The 14,953-nt window shown below is 28.5% G+C and overlaps 1 protein-coding gene across 1 annotated transcript; it reads right to left on the bottom strand.

Annotated features, from left to right (window-relative positions):
- Positions 1-3,620: 3,620 nt before the first annotated feature.
- On the bottom strand, positions 3,621-11,463 carry LOC113553372 (protein twist-like). The gene is made up of 4 exons (XM_026956680.1): positions 11,227-11,463; positions 8,678-9,309; positions 5,869-6,384; positions 3,621-4,505 (listed from the first exon to the last, which is right to left on the bottom strand). The coding sequence occupies exons 1-4, from the start codon at positions 11,282-11,284 to the stop codon at positions 4,362-4,364; spliced, it is 1,350 nt and encodes a 449-aa protein (XP_026812481.1). The 5' UTR covers positions 11,285-11,463; the 3' UTR covers positions 3,621-4,361.
- Positions 11,464-14,953: the final 3,490 nt, after the last annotated feature.

The raw sequence follows: 14,953 nt of genomic DNA, 5'->3' as shown, positions 1-14,953 counted from the left end.
CGCTTACCTAAATATTATAATATATTTATAGTTGGTATTCATTTAAGACCGGTTCTGAATTTCGAAATCATATTATATGACAACGAAAGACACGTTAGTGATATAGACGTGTGTCGCGGTTGTGTAGTATGGATGAAAAATAGACGACGGAGCTCGTTAAAAATAATTTGTAACGGCGAGAGAACGAGAGAAGTATTAGAAAAAGGAAGACGATGGTATTATTATTGTCATTATTATAATATATACTATAGCTGTATTATCCGACTTTACCCGAGAAAGAAATGAACAATTTTAAAATACGGTACACAATTTATTTTTGTTTTAGTATATCTTCCTGGGTTAATCTGTATGTTAGTAGTACGAAGTATAATAATAGTAATTAATATTCACAAAATAACCGATTTGACCTAGGCGGGTATCGGGTATTTCCGCCCGCGATTTCGAGCGATTTTATAACACGCGGTACATTTATTATTGTTACTAGGTGTACATTGTGTACAAATATTTTATATAACAATAAACCGTTACATACAGAGTATTCTCATTTTAAAGACAGTTAAATTTATTTTATGTACACTTAAAATTATACAATATTCATAAAAAAAATACTTATATTTGTACATGTTAAAAATTAAAACATAATTTCTAAACTAACTTAAAATAAATTTTAAGAACTTTTCATTCTTCTTGTTATTAAAATTATGCGTATAAACATTAAAATATATATATATATATATAAATTAAAGATGAAAGCTATAAGATAAAGCGAATCAATTTATCTATATTAGATACACGAAAAACATGTTAAAATGTACAGTGGAAACTCTAAAGTTCATCAAAACTAATGTAATGTAAATATATATAAATTTAAACATTTTATAACTGTATTATTATCAATCATAAAATATGTGCTAAAAAATTATTCAAGAATTATACATTTTAAATTAAAAAGTCACAAAACATGCACTATATATATAGTATAAGCTTTTAATATTTGTTTCATAGTGTCTTAAAACTAATTTCTATCTTATTTGGTTATAAATCTAATAGCCCATATAAAAATGCAAAAGCAACAACTTCCAAGCGTTATATACACATTGCCTTTTATATATTATTTATAGATTATCATGTTGTTGTACATAGACGCATAAAATATTGTCTATTCGAATAGTGATACGTGTATTATCTCCTAATGAGGTCATGTTTACAAAATGGCTTACGTCTATACATATATATATATATAGCCTTATACGAAACGATATTATGTATTTATACAGAGTGGTTCGTTTCACTGCAAGTTGCACTGATTTTTCGATAAGATATTTTTCCAAATAATTAGTGTTGTGAATTCAAGGCTCGGTATTGTATATAGGTACGCTTAAAATATTAAATAAAAATAAAAAAAAGTAGTAAAACATTTATAAGAAAGCCCTTTTTAGTTTTTGGCAACCAAGTTTACAATTATAATTATTAATTTCTATAATAAGTAATAATATTAAAACCTTAAGAAGTGTTGTTTTTTCCCCCAATTATTTTGAAAAGTACTTAGAATTTTCAGTTTTTACCTCTAAAAAGTATCAACTAAAACCAATTTTTCACCAAAACTTCCTTTTAATAGTTGACAATCAAATCATTTTTCAGATACAAAAATAAATAAATAAAAAACAAGCATCAATATAAAATCAATACATTCATCTACTTCGAAAGGCTTGTCATATACAACAATTATTGTTATGAGAAGCGATACCGCGAGGAAAGGGAAGATGCCATATCTTCATACATTTTAATTTTTAATAGTCTTTTTTCACATCCCCATCATGTTATTATTTATTTACTATATTAATTTAAAAAATAGTCGTTTTAATAACGTGTAGCTCGTATGATGTTTTTTTTTCCATCAAAAAACTAATAAATAATTTCGTAAATAACTCTATTAATTTTTTTATGTCTATAATATTTTGTTTTCTGAGAATTTAAATTTAACACCGAAGATCATCGTAGACCATCGCCTAAATATAGTAGCTAAAAAATATAATTTCACACTACACAAAAATATAGGTAATAGGTAAATCATCAATACGAGTATACATACACATACTGTATTATAACACATAAATACATAGGTAATTAAATACAAAATAAATGAAATATTAAAATTTAAAGTATGTATGTACATTGTATAGTTACGCATATTTAAAAAATCACTCCAGGCTAAATCTTCCGTATTTTTATTTATGGATATATTGAATTACAATTGTCTATAATAGGTACTGTTACTTACCTAATATAGGAAGGTATAGTACGGAATATCAGTAAAATCACAGCAGTTAAAATAAAAAGTAAACTTACATATTTACAGTAAGTAGTGGTAGGTATGCAAAATATTTAACAATTATTATAATATGAACATTTTCTTTTTATCAGACATTTTAAAATTAGTGTATAAATCACTCTGTATTCACGTGTATATAACATAATGTAACCGTTATTATTATCATCTCTTGTCTTTAATAAACACAATTAGCTATCCCGCAATATTAAGGGTGTTATTTGAGTCACGATTTATGACGGTTGGAACGCTTAATAGTATTTTATACGTCACATTGGATGGAATTTATTGTTTCCTAAAATCCAATTTGGATAATTATTACAATATTAATAAAATATAATGTACAGTAGTGTAATAATCATATACATATACGACTGTTCGACGAAAAATTTGAATTGAAATAATATTCATTGGAAAACACGTACGTGATCACGTAATTTATAAAAACAAATGAATGATTACGAATCATCAGTTATTTCGATTTCATAAAAAAATCACAGTGAATATAAATACTTTAGGGTCATCGATCCCATACATTTGTATAATACTCGTATTATACGGTACAATGTTTTTATTTAACGGTATTATAAGCCACCCGATGTACATAATATTAATATATATATATATAATTATTAATTACTGGTAATAATGACGTGAACTACATCCGTCGTGACTCGTGATAAATACGCATCGCCCATACTTCACGATACATAAAATTTATGTATATTAAATATTTAATGTGGTCTATACATAATATGTACACACTTTAATAACTATTAAAAAATTATTACCATCGCGTCATTTGTGATGTACATATAAATAATACAATGATGATAATAATAATTTTATTATCACGCACAGTATAATAAACGATATAGTATAGTATGAGTTGTACTTATTCGACATCAACCGAACCGATCAAAATACGATGTAGAGTGATCGTATTTTGATCAATATTTTTGGTTACAAGAAAAAATAATTATTTTATTATTATATATATGTACATTAAATGTTTAAATCAGAAGCACATTTATTGTTATTAATAAATAACATTCAGATATATACATATATACATTTCCAGGTATGTTAAATACAAAATTGGAAATCGATAAATCGTAATGCAAAACATTGTTGAACGTAAAACACGTAGAAAATAATATATTTATCTCGTTTAATAATACACGTATATAGGACAAAAGTACAATATATATATATATAATATATATACAATTTATATGAATACAATAATAATATGCATCTCGTTAAATATTTAATATAATATATAATGACATTGTATAGTATAGAAGTAATTACAAAATATTCAAAAGATTTATTAAAGAAAAAAAAAACAAATAATAAATATAAAATATATATACCTATCATAATAATAATAACATGTCCAATCTTATTTCTCTCGATTTTAAAGCGAAATGACGGGAAGCGAAATCCGTGTGATGGATCATATATTTACAGGACTCAGTTGCAGCAGTGCTCTATACAAAATGTGTATAATACTCGTATATTGTGTGTTGCCGCGAGGATTGACCCACCTACTTTCTGTCCTTAATATTATTCCTATGTACAGACATATTTTGTTCTATATAGCTACAATTTTCTCACCATTTATGTGGCAATTGTGTGATTAAAATGTGTTGTAAAACAAAAAAAAAAAATGTTTAACAGCAATCTTAGATATAAATAAATAAATAATAACATGGCTATTGTTTAACGCGATGAATCGTTGCAGAAATAAAATAAATATATAATAAACTTATGTCTCGCATTGTATCTAGTGTGTATAATGTATAATACGTGGTTTCGTGTATAACATTATACACAAAGTTAATATACTATGGTATAGGTATATTATGTAACTATTAACTGTTAACACATTATTTATAACTAAATACACTTATGATCGGTGGTGGCGATCCTTTACGCGCAGGCATAAGATTTATTTTCTGTCCTTAAATGATTTGATCATTCTTTAACAACTAAAAAGGTCACTGAAAGGCATACACCAGGCGCGTCGTTACACTTGTTCTTGTTTAAGTTCTAATGCCCAAACATCTTGTGGCCACCCGGTCCTGCCTTTGCTCCGTTTGTGGTGGTGTTGATGTTCTTGGTGTTGGTGATGTTCATTGGTAGTATTCAAAGAGTTTCGGGCGACCATCATCTATGCGACAAAAAATAAATTGTATATTTTAATATTTCTAATATTATTGTCATATAATGTAACATTAGTACATCACTTTATGAGTGGTGCACTGGTGCTTACTCAAAATGATATGCATTAATATTTATTATTTAATAACCTGCTGCCGTAGTGTGCACACAACATTATTATATTATGTTTATAATAGCCGTCGTCATTGTATAAAATAATAATAAATAGATATCGCCTCCAAAGTGTCAATGTGTCACGTGTCAGACGTTATACACACATTACACAATATTATACGATGGTATCCCAGACGGTTTTATTATATTATAATATAATGATGGTATTATATTATTATAAGTGTATTGTAGCTTTTGAACACGGATAGGGTTTATAAATTATAGTTGATTGCTGGCAATCACATGATAAATATATCCTCGCTAATCATAATTTAGGGTTCCGCGATATAGCAGGCGCGCGCCAATATTATATTATTTAATTACACCACAGCTGGGTCGGGCGCAACAAACGCCGCTCGACCACATTAAAAACGGCAATCGAATTTGGCCGTAATGCGACAAGCCTAATAATAACAGTGGTGTATTAATAAATAATTATATATATATATTCTATTGTGTTATTTGTATTATTGTTTTATCTTTTATTGTATAGACAAAGTCGCTCTCGCTTGTACATAGAATATTATGCATTAAATGTGCGTGATACTACGTTGTTGAAAATCTACTATACAGCTTTAGCGGATTTTAAAAATTATTCGTGCGCACATAATAGATGGTTTATTTCGAGAAACTTTCGTGATTTAGAAAAAAAAAATTTAATTTGATTTCCAGTTATTTTTCCGTGTTGTGACGAGAACCACACGACAAAACACATCATTGCATACATGGATTAAAACGACGTTGTTATAGTAAAAAAGGGTTAAAAAATTATGTTAAAAATACGCATACCTACCTATGTAAATAACCTCAAATCGTTTCTCGATACACGAATTGAATCATTTAAGAAACATTTAATTAGAAACATTCTTTTCTCAAACATTTTTTATGCTCAATCGTGTCATAGTAAATTTAATAAGACATTTTAACCTTTTATAATTTAATTAAATAATAAACGTTGTATAAGTAAATACACCGAAGAAAATTAATCAACGCGCACGATTAATATGTTTATCGTATTTATTGGGTTAGGTTTACGAGCTATATAATAGTTAGTCTGATAAAAATGTATTTTCTTCGTTTGATTACACATTTTTAACTTTATTTGAAATACATACATACATAATATTTATTTATACGTTATATCAATTTTCGTGCACCAGAAATTAACCCTACAATGACATTTATCGTGATGTACAAACCTGCTGTTGTGGGGTCTTGTCGAGGACCTGCACGTGTGGCACCTGCGACGACCGCTTGGACGTGTGTGCGGACAGGTCGGCTTTGAAACCGTCCGTGTCCGGGTCATCGCTGTCCAGCACGGTCATCAGGTAACCAATATAGGATGTGGCCAATCGAAGCGTTTTGATTTTCGACAGTTTGGTGTCGGACGGTACGTTGGGTATGCAGTCCCGGAGGTCGGAAAATGCGTTGTTGATGCTCTGCGTTCGCCGCCGTTCCTTCTTGTTGGCCGTGTTCCTGCGCTTGACAACGCGCACCACAGGCACCGCCGCCGGCATCAGAGTAGTCGGTACAGACTCTGAAGAAATGCACTGTTGCTGCAACAGATGCTGTTGCTGTTGCGACTGTTGTCGCCGTTGCAGTTGCAGTCGTGTATTGTTGTCGTCGTTGCGTATTGCTTCGTCGTCGTCGCCGTCTTCGTTGTCGGCAACGGTGTTGTTGTTATTGTTATTGCTGTTTTGTTGTGCAGTACGATACTGTTAAAAGGAAACGGCTTAATATAATATATTGTTTTTAATATCTGCAGCAATTGGCGGAGGGTTGTTAATTAGTTTATCTCTATTTCAAGTATTTCAACGATCGTTTGAAGACATCGATTGACTAATTAAAGTTTAGTTATTCATCGACTATATATACCAAATATATATAATTACTATATATTCTATAAATAGGTAATATAATTCAGGCATGCCCATCCCGTGGCCCACAAGAGTATACCAACCGGTCCATAATCATTTTATAAAAATAGAAATTTTTATAGGTATAAATAAAATAAAAATAATATATCTTACAATTTTTTTTATTATAATTGAAAACATGGCATAATCCAGTGTAAATGTTGTGCTTTATATTAAGACATTTTAATAATTAAAATTTAATTAATTATTTTTTTCAAACAAGAAATGTGAACCTGTAGTTTCTAATGAAAAAAATAAATTAACGACTAACGTGGAAATATTCAATACTTAAACACACACTATTTGAATCATAAATTCGATAAGTGAAATAATAATATATCCATTGTATATTTTATAGAATTGAACAAAATAAAACCGCAATGTATATACAGCCCACAGTATAAATATAAATTTGGAATGTGGCCCGCAAATTAAAAAGGTTGGGCACGCTTGGTATAATTATTATTTAAGTTATGACTTCTATAGTTCAAGTAAAAATAACCTTATTGATTTTCGTGTTTCGGGAATTGCTCTATTAATTTTAGCCGATCAATTTTTTGAGCTTACGATTGGGTTTGAGTACAAAAATCTGTTATCAACTACCTATAAAATATAAATATAATTTATGTTATGTTATGATAAATTTATTATATAAAAATTAGGTGCTCTAGCCCTTTCGTTAACGAAAGTGATCCGTATTGGGAGGCGTATTATAATACCGTCAATATATTTTTATATTGTTCTCTCAATATTCAAATAATTATTATTGTAACGTATACAGACTGATATACAACTGAGCTTAAAGACGTTGTTTCATATTGGCCTCTTTCCAATTATTCGAAAGTCAGTTAAATTAATCGTTAAAACTGTAATGAGAATTTTAAATCGTACGTAATAAGAGACAAAAGCTGAACATAAACTGCCGGTTTGCGTGTTTAATATAAATAGAACCCATATTATCTTCATAAAAAAAAAACGTTTGCACAGCAAACTGCATTTCAGGCGCACAAAGAAGCGTGAATATTAAAAAAAAAACCTTTTTCACAAAAAGTAAACTGTAAAATATTTGCAATCCGCTTACAATAGGCTCTAGAATTATATTCATTATTGCTCAGGGTTTTTGATTCAAAAAAAGTAGGTATTTCTCTGTTTTAATTTTTCGTGACATTTAAACTGCACGCGTGATGTATCTAACGCATGTGCAAGCGAGTATACTATTACTTTTATGCATAAATAATAATTAAAACTACACAACTATCTGAAAATAGTACATTTTTTTGAGATGGTTTGCACCTTTCCGGGGTCGGGTACCGTGTACATATGTATATATAATACATTGTATACAAATATAGTGTAGCGTGTAACACTGCGACGGTAGGGATACACTACACGTGTTGGAGTAGGTATAATATGTAGTCATAAATCCAAACCCATTAAATAAAAACCAAAGTGCTCTACCTAACCCGGAAAGTAAAAAAAAAAAAAAACAGGCGGGTAAATTGAAACGGGTCGTATAATTTAAACGCATAATATCATATAGGTACGGGAATTTCGCGATTTATTTTGTTGTGCGACAGTTCCGCTCGCGTAAGAAGGGACTGATGTATATATCCATATATTATTTATAGACCACCAGGGCTCAGAAACAATAGTTTAATATAAATCAGTATTTTTTGAAAATCTACTTTATATATATTATATACCTATAGTCCTAGTCCTATAGGTTTAGTTATCATTGCTCTATAATTCTAACTAACAAACAATCACTGGGGGGCCCGAAACGGTATTAAAAGGTTGTATTATAGAACTAAAAAAAGAGCTAAATAAACATAATTTATTCATTTGATATTTTTGGTTATCCAGATAGGATCGTACTATAGGTTCTGCCGAATCGATATATTTCATGTTAACCATAATCATAAAGTATAGGTAGACAGTAATACAGAAAAATAGTTCAAACTAAGTGAATACAAATATATCAACCAATAAGACCATATTTACATAAATTTTTAGTTTTTAACACAAATATTTACGTGGTAAGAAAAAGGCCGTGAGCCCACGTAAATGGTGTACAATTAAACGCGTGCGTTACCTGTGGTGTGAGCGGCTGTCGATCGAGCTGTGACACGTCGGGCGCGGCGTACGAGCCGTCGTAAGTGACAGCCACTGGAGCGGCCGTTACTGCAGAATTCATGTCGCAAACATCGGCCGCATTGTTGTTGTCGTACGCCACCGGCTTTTCGTTATAGCCTTGCAAGTGACCGAGCTGATGGTAACCGCCGCCGCCGCCTTCGTAGTAACCGACGTTACCGTACTGCAGCAACGGCTGTTGCAGCTGCAACTGTTGCTGCTGCTGCTGCTGCTGCTGTTGCTGTTGTTGCTGCATATGATGACCGTAAAGGCTACCGTAATCGCAGTTGGCCACGGCGGACGCGGCCGCGGCGGCGGCCTGCAGCGCGGCCACCGATGACGGCCCGTAATTGTTATACGTAATATCCTCGTACGACGTGGACTCGTCGTCCACGAACGACGACGAAGACGACGCGGTGCTACCGATCGGGTGACCCACGACACACGTCACTAGCTGGTGCTGTTCCGCGCCCGGCATCCAGTAGGACGGCGCCGACGGCGACAGGTCCTGGACGACGTAACGTCCGTCGCCGGCCACTGCTGACGACGACGGCGCAGCTGCCGCACTGATGGCCGTCGTGCATTCTTGTTTAACTGTAACGCGAAAATATTGTTTCGTCCATCATTATTATGTAACATTTTATCGGACATTTATTATTGATAATGTTACAGTAAGCTTAATTTTTTTTTTTTTATTATAAAATTTCAAAAACACATTTCTGTATACACGTAAAAACGTATTTTCATGTGGTATGTTTTAGCTTCAGCTTATGAAATTATGATTATAAACTACTTTACACTTAATTATATTACATAGTTTTTATATGGGAGGCAATTAGTTTATAACTATTATACTAACTATACTTGCTAACTACCTATGTACTTACTTGTTCTTCGGAGACAACTACAGTGTACCTGTAATATTAATCTTTTTATTTACGATTAGAATTGGAACAAGCAATTTGTATACTCTGAGAGGAAACTATATTATATGTATAACAGCGACCATAAGTCTGTAAACTATTAGGTTTAGGCATACTCTCATAGTTTAATAATAAAGATTTCGCACCAAAATTAACCCAAACCCATAAAATCTATACAAAAATGCATTTAACGCCCGAAATCCGCATAATTTTCTATTTCACAAATTTCGTGTGAATATGAAATCGATTTTTTATTTAACTGCTTAAAAAAAAATACTATCTAAGGAATAATTGTATTAATTTATTATCAAATGTAATAAGTAATAACATATATAAGCACAAGTATGCTTAAAATTTTGGTGGACTAAGTTAATTAGATGATAATAATATTTAATTAATGCGGTATACTTATATTTACATCGTGTACATCTGACGATCACTCTTTTAATTTTCATTTTTAGGATTTTCCTGAACGATTAAAAACGATTATTAAAAATATATGTATACGATATAACTACTATTATTGTTCGTATTACTGTATAGTTGTTAATTGTTACGAATTTAACTATTATGCTTGTACAGTATTTTGATAAATGCAACATATACCTATTTTCTCAGAAAATAGTATATATTATATTATATACAGATTTAACAACATAATAAAACTATGTAATATACATACAAACGGTATACACCGTCTCTATAGGACCGAATCAAATTACATGAGTCCAGTATAGAGGTGATACTTGATTACAATTTGTATACATACACAACATATATGTATTTATTGGATTCACATATAAAATATTTGAATGATTTGAATACGTTAACTAAATAAGAATTATTTTAATCATTTTTAATTTGTATACACTCACAATAATAAAAATATATACTGCAAATACTAGTATATAAGCATTTGATATATCTAACGGTTTAGTCGTAAAATTTGACAATTAAAATAATGTTTTTTTTAGTTTTATATCAGAGTACATTTATATCATGATGATGATAGGTATTCAAATAATATTATTATATAAGTACTTAAGGGGGCTTTTTGGTGGTACAATATTGTTATTAATTTATATATAATATTTTGTTATAATATGTGAAAATATTTTATTTTTGCAAACAAATACATATATAATATAACATTTAAAATTGATAAAGCATATGTAAATTCACTATAAAAATTTTAAAAAAAAAACTGTATACCTATAGATTATATAGAATTTATTGTGTATATTTATGCACAATGTAAATTTATAATGTTATACATTATAGCACCTACATCAAGTATAATCGGCGGAATAAACATAAATAAATATAAATCCTGGTAGGTGTTTGTTTTAAATTTTGATAACAACGCTAACATTAATATTCTTAAAATTAGTTAAAACGCGCGGTATGTTATTAAACATTATACCATTATATACCTTTTTAAAAAAATAAACAGTTTATTTTTAAAAATGAACTATAGTTATAGACAATAACTAGCAAAAATATGTAAGTATACTTAATATGCATAGACTTTTTTGTTTGTTAAGATAAGCGCCCGTTTTGTGATTAATAAAAAAATATAATTGCTTACCTGAATAATTCGGCTGATAATTATGTCGCGAAGAGTAATTAATTATATCGCTCGCCATGGCACGCAGGCGACGATCAACACTATTTTTTTACACTAAGACACGGCTTATAGACACGTGGAAAACTATTCTACCATCGGCTGGCAAAAACACCAAAATCCCCAAAAAAATGGAAAAAAAATTTATTTTATGTCACTACTTTGGGGATTTTGACGCGATCGTGATGTACACTCGTCGTATAGTCGTACCCAAATGTTTCTGCAACTGCAACGATTAATCCCGTCGATCCCTGGCCAAACGCGGGACACTTGTTTCAGCTCGTACAAGTCCCGCCCATCCGTTTCCAAGGGGCGTTCGTCGATATCATTATCATATATATATAATGCCTCACTCATACAAACATGCGTTTATACATACATTATAGTATAGAAGTCGACTCCAGTCGACTTAAACGTCATGTCAAAATAATGAAAAATATTAGACAGAGATGACTAATTAGTAATTGTATGACTGCCTAATGCATCTAGAGATGTATAGATATTATATTATTATAGGATATAATGTATAACAAATTAATAAATAATAGATTTTGTGTACTGCAGTGCATTAAATATGCTTATGCTATAGCTTTTTTTTGCTTCTTTTCGAGTTATCAGCTTCATATATATATATATGCGTGTGTGAATATATTTTTATAATAAATTTGTGGGAACTCAATCGTCGACTATACATAACAATATAAATAGGATGATTCACTAAGTGTGATGCGCTTTCCCGTTTTTCTTTTAATTATGAATTTAATCAAATGCTGATAATTTGAAATTTTACTAATTTGTTTGTACCTATTTGAATATTATATTTTCAATTATGTAAATATAAATACTATTTAATGATTGTTATGTGCGATAAAAACATCTTTTTTCATATAATAATAAATTACCACTGTAAAGTGTAAATTGTTATAAGTAGGTAAAAATAATTATTTTGAAATGTATTTTATTGTTCGAAATTTGCAATCGAATAGTTTATTAAACTATATGTACTATATGAATTAATGATAAAAACTTATAGGTTATTACTAGCTATTATTATATATTGGGACTATACTCAATGAATTATAATGATTTGAAAATAAATCATTTGTAAAAAATGTTTGAGTTTAATAAATACTGGAATTAATAATTAATATTACTAATGTATTTTATATTTTATGTCAAACGAATATACATAGGATTTTTATTTTTAATGCCTACAATAAGTTTATAATAGCTCAAAAATTTTGAATTTTAATTTAAATGCATTAACAATAAAAAGAAAAATCATAGATGCATATATTCTTAAAAATTTACAAATAAAAATACTTGGTTCTCATTTGACAGATAAGAAAATTGTTTTTCCGAAAGAAAGTTACCTCTTAAATAACATAAAAAAGTAAATGAATAGAAATACAGTCTTTACTTCATTTTTTTAAGTATAACCAGTCTACGTATACCTACTTTAATATTTCAAAAATTACAATTTGAATAAATAAATTATCTAACGATTAAAGAAGGCGATAAGAAAGGATATTGAATCTTATACAATATATACTTATAGTATAAACAGTGCATGGATACGATTATTATATTATGATACGACTATACTGTGATCTATATCTATGTATAGGCTCTTATGTTACTACATATATATATATATATATATAAATAGAGTTTGACTGATTGGCCGGAAACCTTCACTTGATTAATGCAGTCTTTATTATTCTACTCAATAATAAACAAATAGGTACACGTCATAAACGCACATAATACACATTATTATAATATTTACATTTTGTAATATAGATTGTAGTTGGCTGCTGTGGAAAATTAATCTCTGAAAGAAGTCTATAATAAAATAAGTTAATAGCTGATGTACTTAAATATATATAGTATATACACGTGTACATTTTTAGATAAGCTACAATATTCCGTATATTATAATGGGTAAACTCGCATATTATTATAAAAGTTATGTATTTATAGACGCGTATAACATATAAAACTCTCATAAATTGAATATCTATTATCTAAAACAATAATTTTAAATTTAAGATGATACACTATTACGTCATATTATTATATAGTTTATTTTATATTTAATATACATACATGAATTATGAATTTATGATGGAATTCAAAGGTTAGTTATCAAACAATTATTTAATAATAATAAAATATGTAATTTAATAATTAAAAAATATTTATAATATTGCAACATTATTAATGCCGCTATGGCAGAGGTATAAAACTATAATAATACAAGTAATAATTCATTTATATTAGTTTTAAATTTTTGTACAACAAATATCTCATTTTTTTTGCTTTTAAATTTTATCGTTCTAACAAAATTTTATAACTTAAATTACAATTTTTTTTACAACTATAAATTTATATTACATATAATTTTTATCATACTATTACAATCATATAATTGATTATATATCTGTAAGTACTACATGTATATTACGTATAGCATATAAATGCATGCATATTATAGCTGTATTGTAAAATCAACCGAAAATGGATTATACTTATACAAGTACGTATAATACGATTTTATGTAATAAATAGATGCGATACACTCACATGTACAGAAAAATATCTCAACTTATAAATACAGGTAAATTAATTTTGTACTCTTAGGTGATCTGTACAGTCTAAACCTTATCTATTAGATACTTTTACCGATTGTTTTAAAATAAATTCAGATGGCATATTTAATGTTAAATAGGTATACAATGTATCATATTATGATGTTCGTCAAACATAATATAATTAAGAAAGCCTATTATTAAACTATAAAACAAAATAAAAAAATAATTTCTGTAATAATATTGAACAACTATTATTATATGTTGTATCAATTTTTTGAATTCTGCAGCAGTATGTTGTATAAATAATCATTATAACTAACTAGGTATATGACGTATATAATAAGATCTGTTACTATATCGCAATATTGACTATAAACATATTTTTAATATTATAATATAAGACCAACAATACCAAGAATGGCAATGTTTTTTTTCCTAATTAAAACATCGAGTAATTTCTTGAATGATTCTTTAATTATGATTTTGAATTTTAAATAATGAATAATTAAATACTATTAGTTAACTTACTTTTAGTTAATAAATTGTTTTTTATATTGACATTAACAATAAATAAATTATGTTTTTAATAAATTGTAATAACGTTATTAACCTATTATATAAACCAATATTTTTTTTTTATAATTCTTTTCAAAATAGTTGGAGTATTTATTATTTCAAGGATCTAAATTGTATTCAATTAAAATAATATCATTTAAAATAAAGCGTCTCCAAGGAAAATAAAAAAGCATATTGTTTAAATTGTATTATATAGATATATAGCTATAGATAATACATACATTTATGCATATTATTATTTATTATTCAAAAATACATTTAATAATATATAATACTTATGTATATTAAATTTTAGACGAGCAGAAGCAGAATGCAGTGGCATAACGCCCATGACAGCCGCAAAATGTTAGAACACTATTAATCCACTTATAACAATTATTTATAAGTATAACTATTAACTGTACTGATTCGAAAATTGATCTACCTTACCTATATATTATTATATTATAGAAATCCTTAGAAACAAAATAAATATGTTTTCTTAGATGATAGAATGGTTATCTATTTTAATAAAGACATCA

This window comes from Rhopalosiphum maidis, chromosome 2 (assembly GCF_003676215.2).
Source record: "Rhopalosiphum maidis isolate BTI-1 chromosome 2, ASM367621v3, whole genome shotgun sequence".
In the NCBI taxonomy this organism is placed as follows: domain Eukaryota; kingdom Metazoa; phylum Arthropoda; class Insecta; order Hemiptera; family Aphididae; genus Rhopalosiphum; species Rhopalosiphum maidis.
Note: the sequence above shows the minus strand (reverse complement) of the source record. Positions and strands in the feature narration are given on the sequence as shown.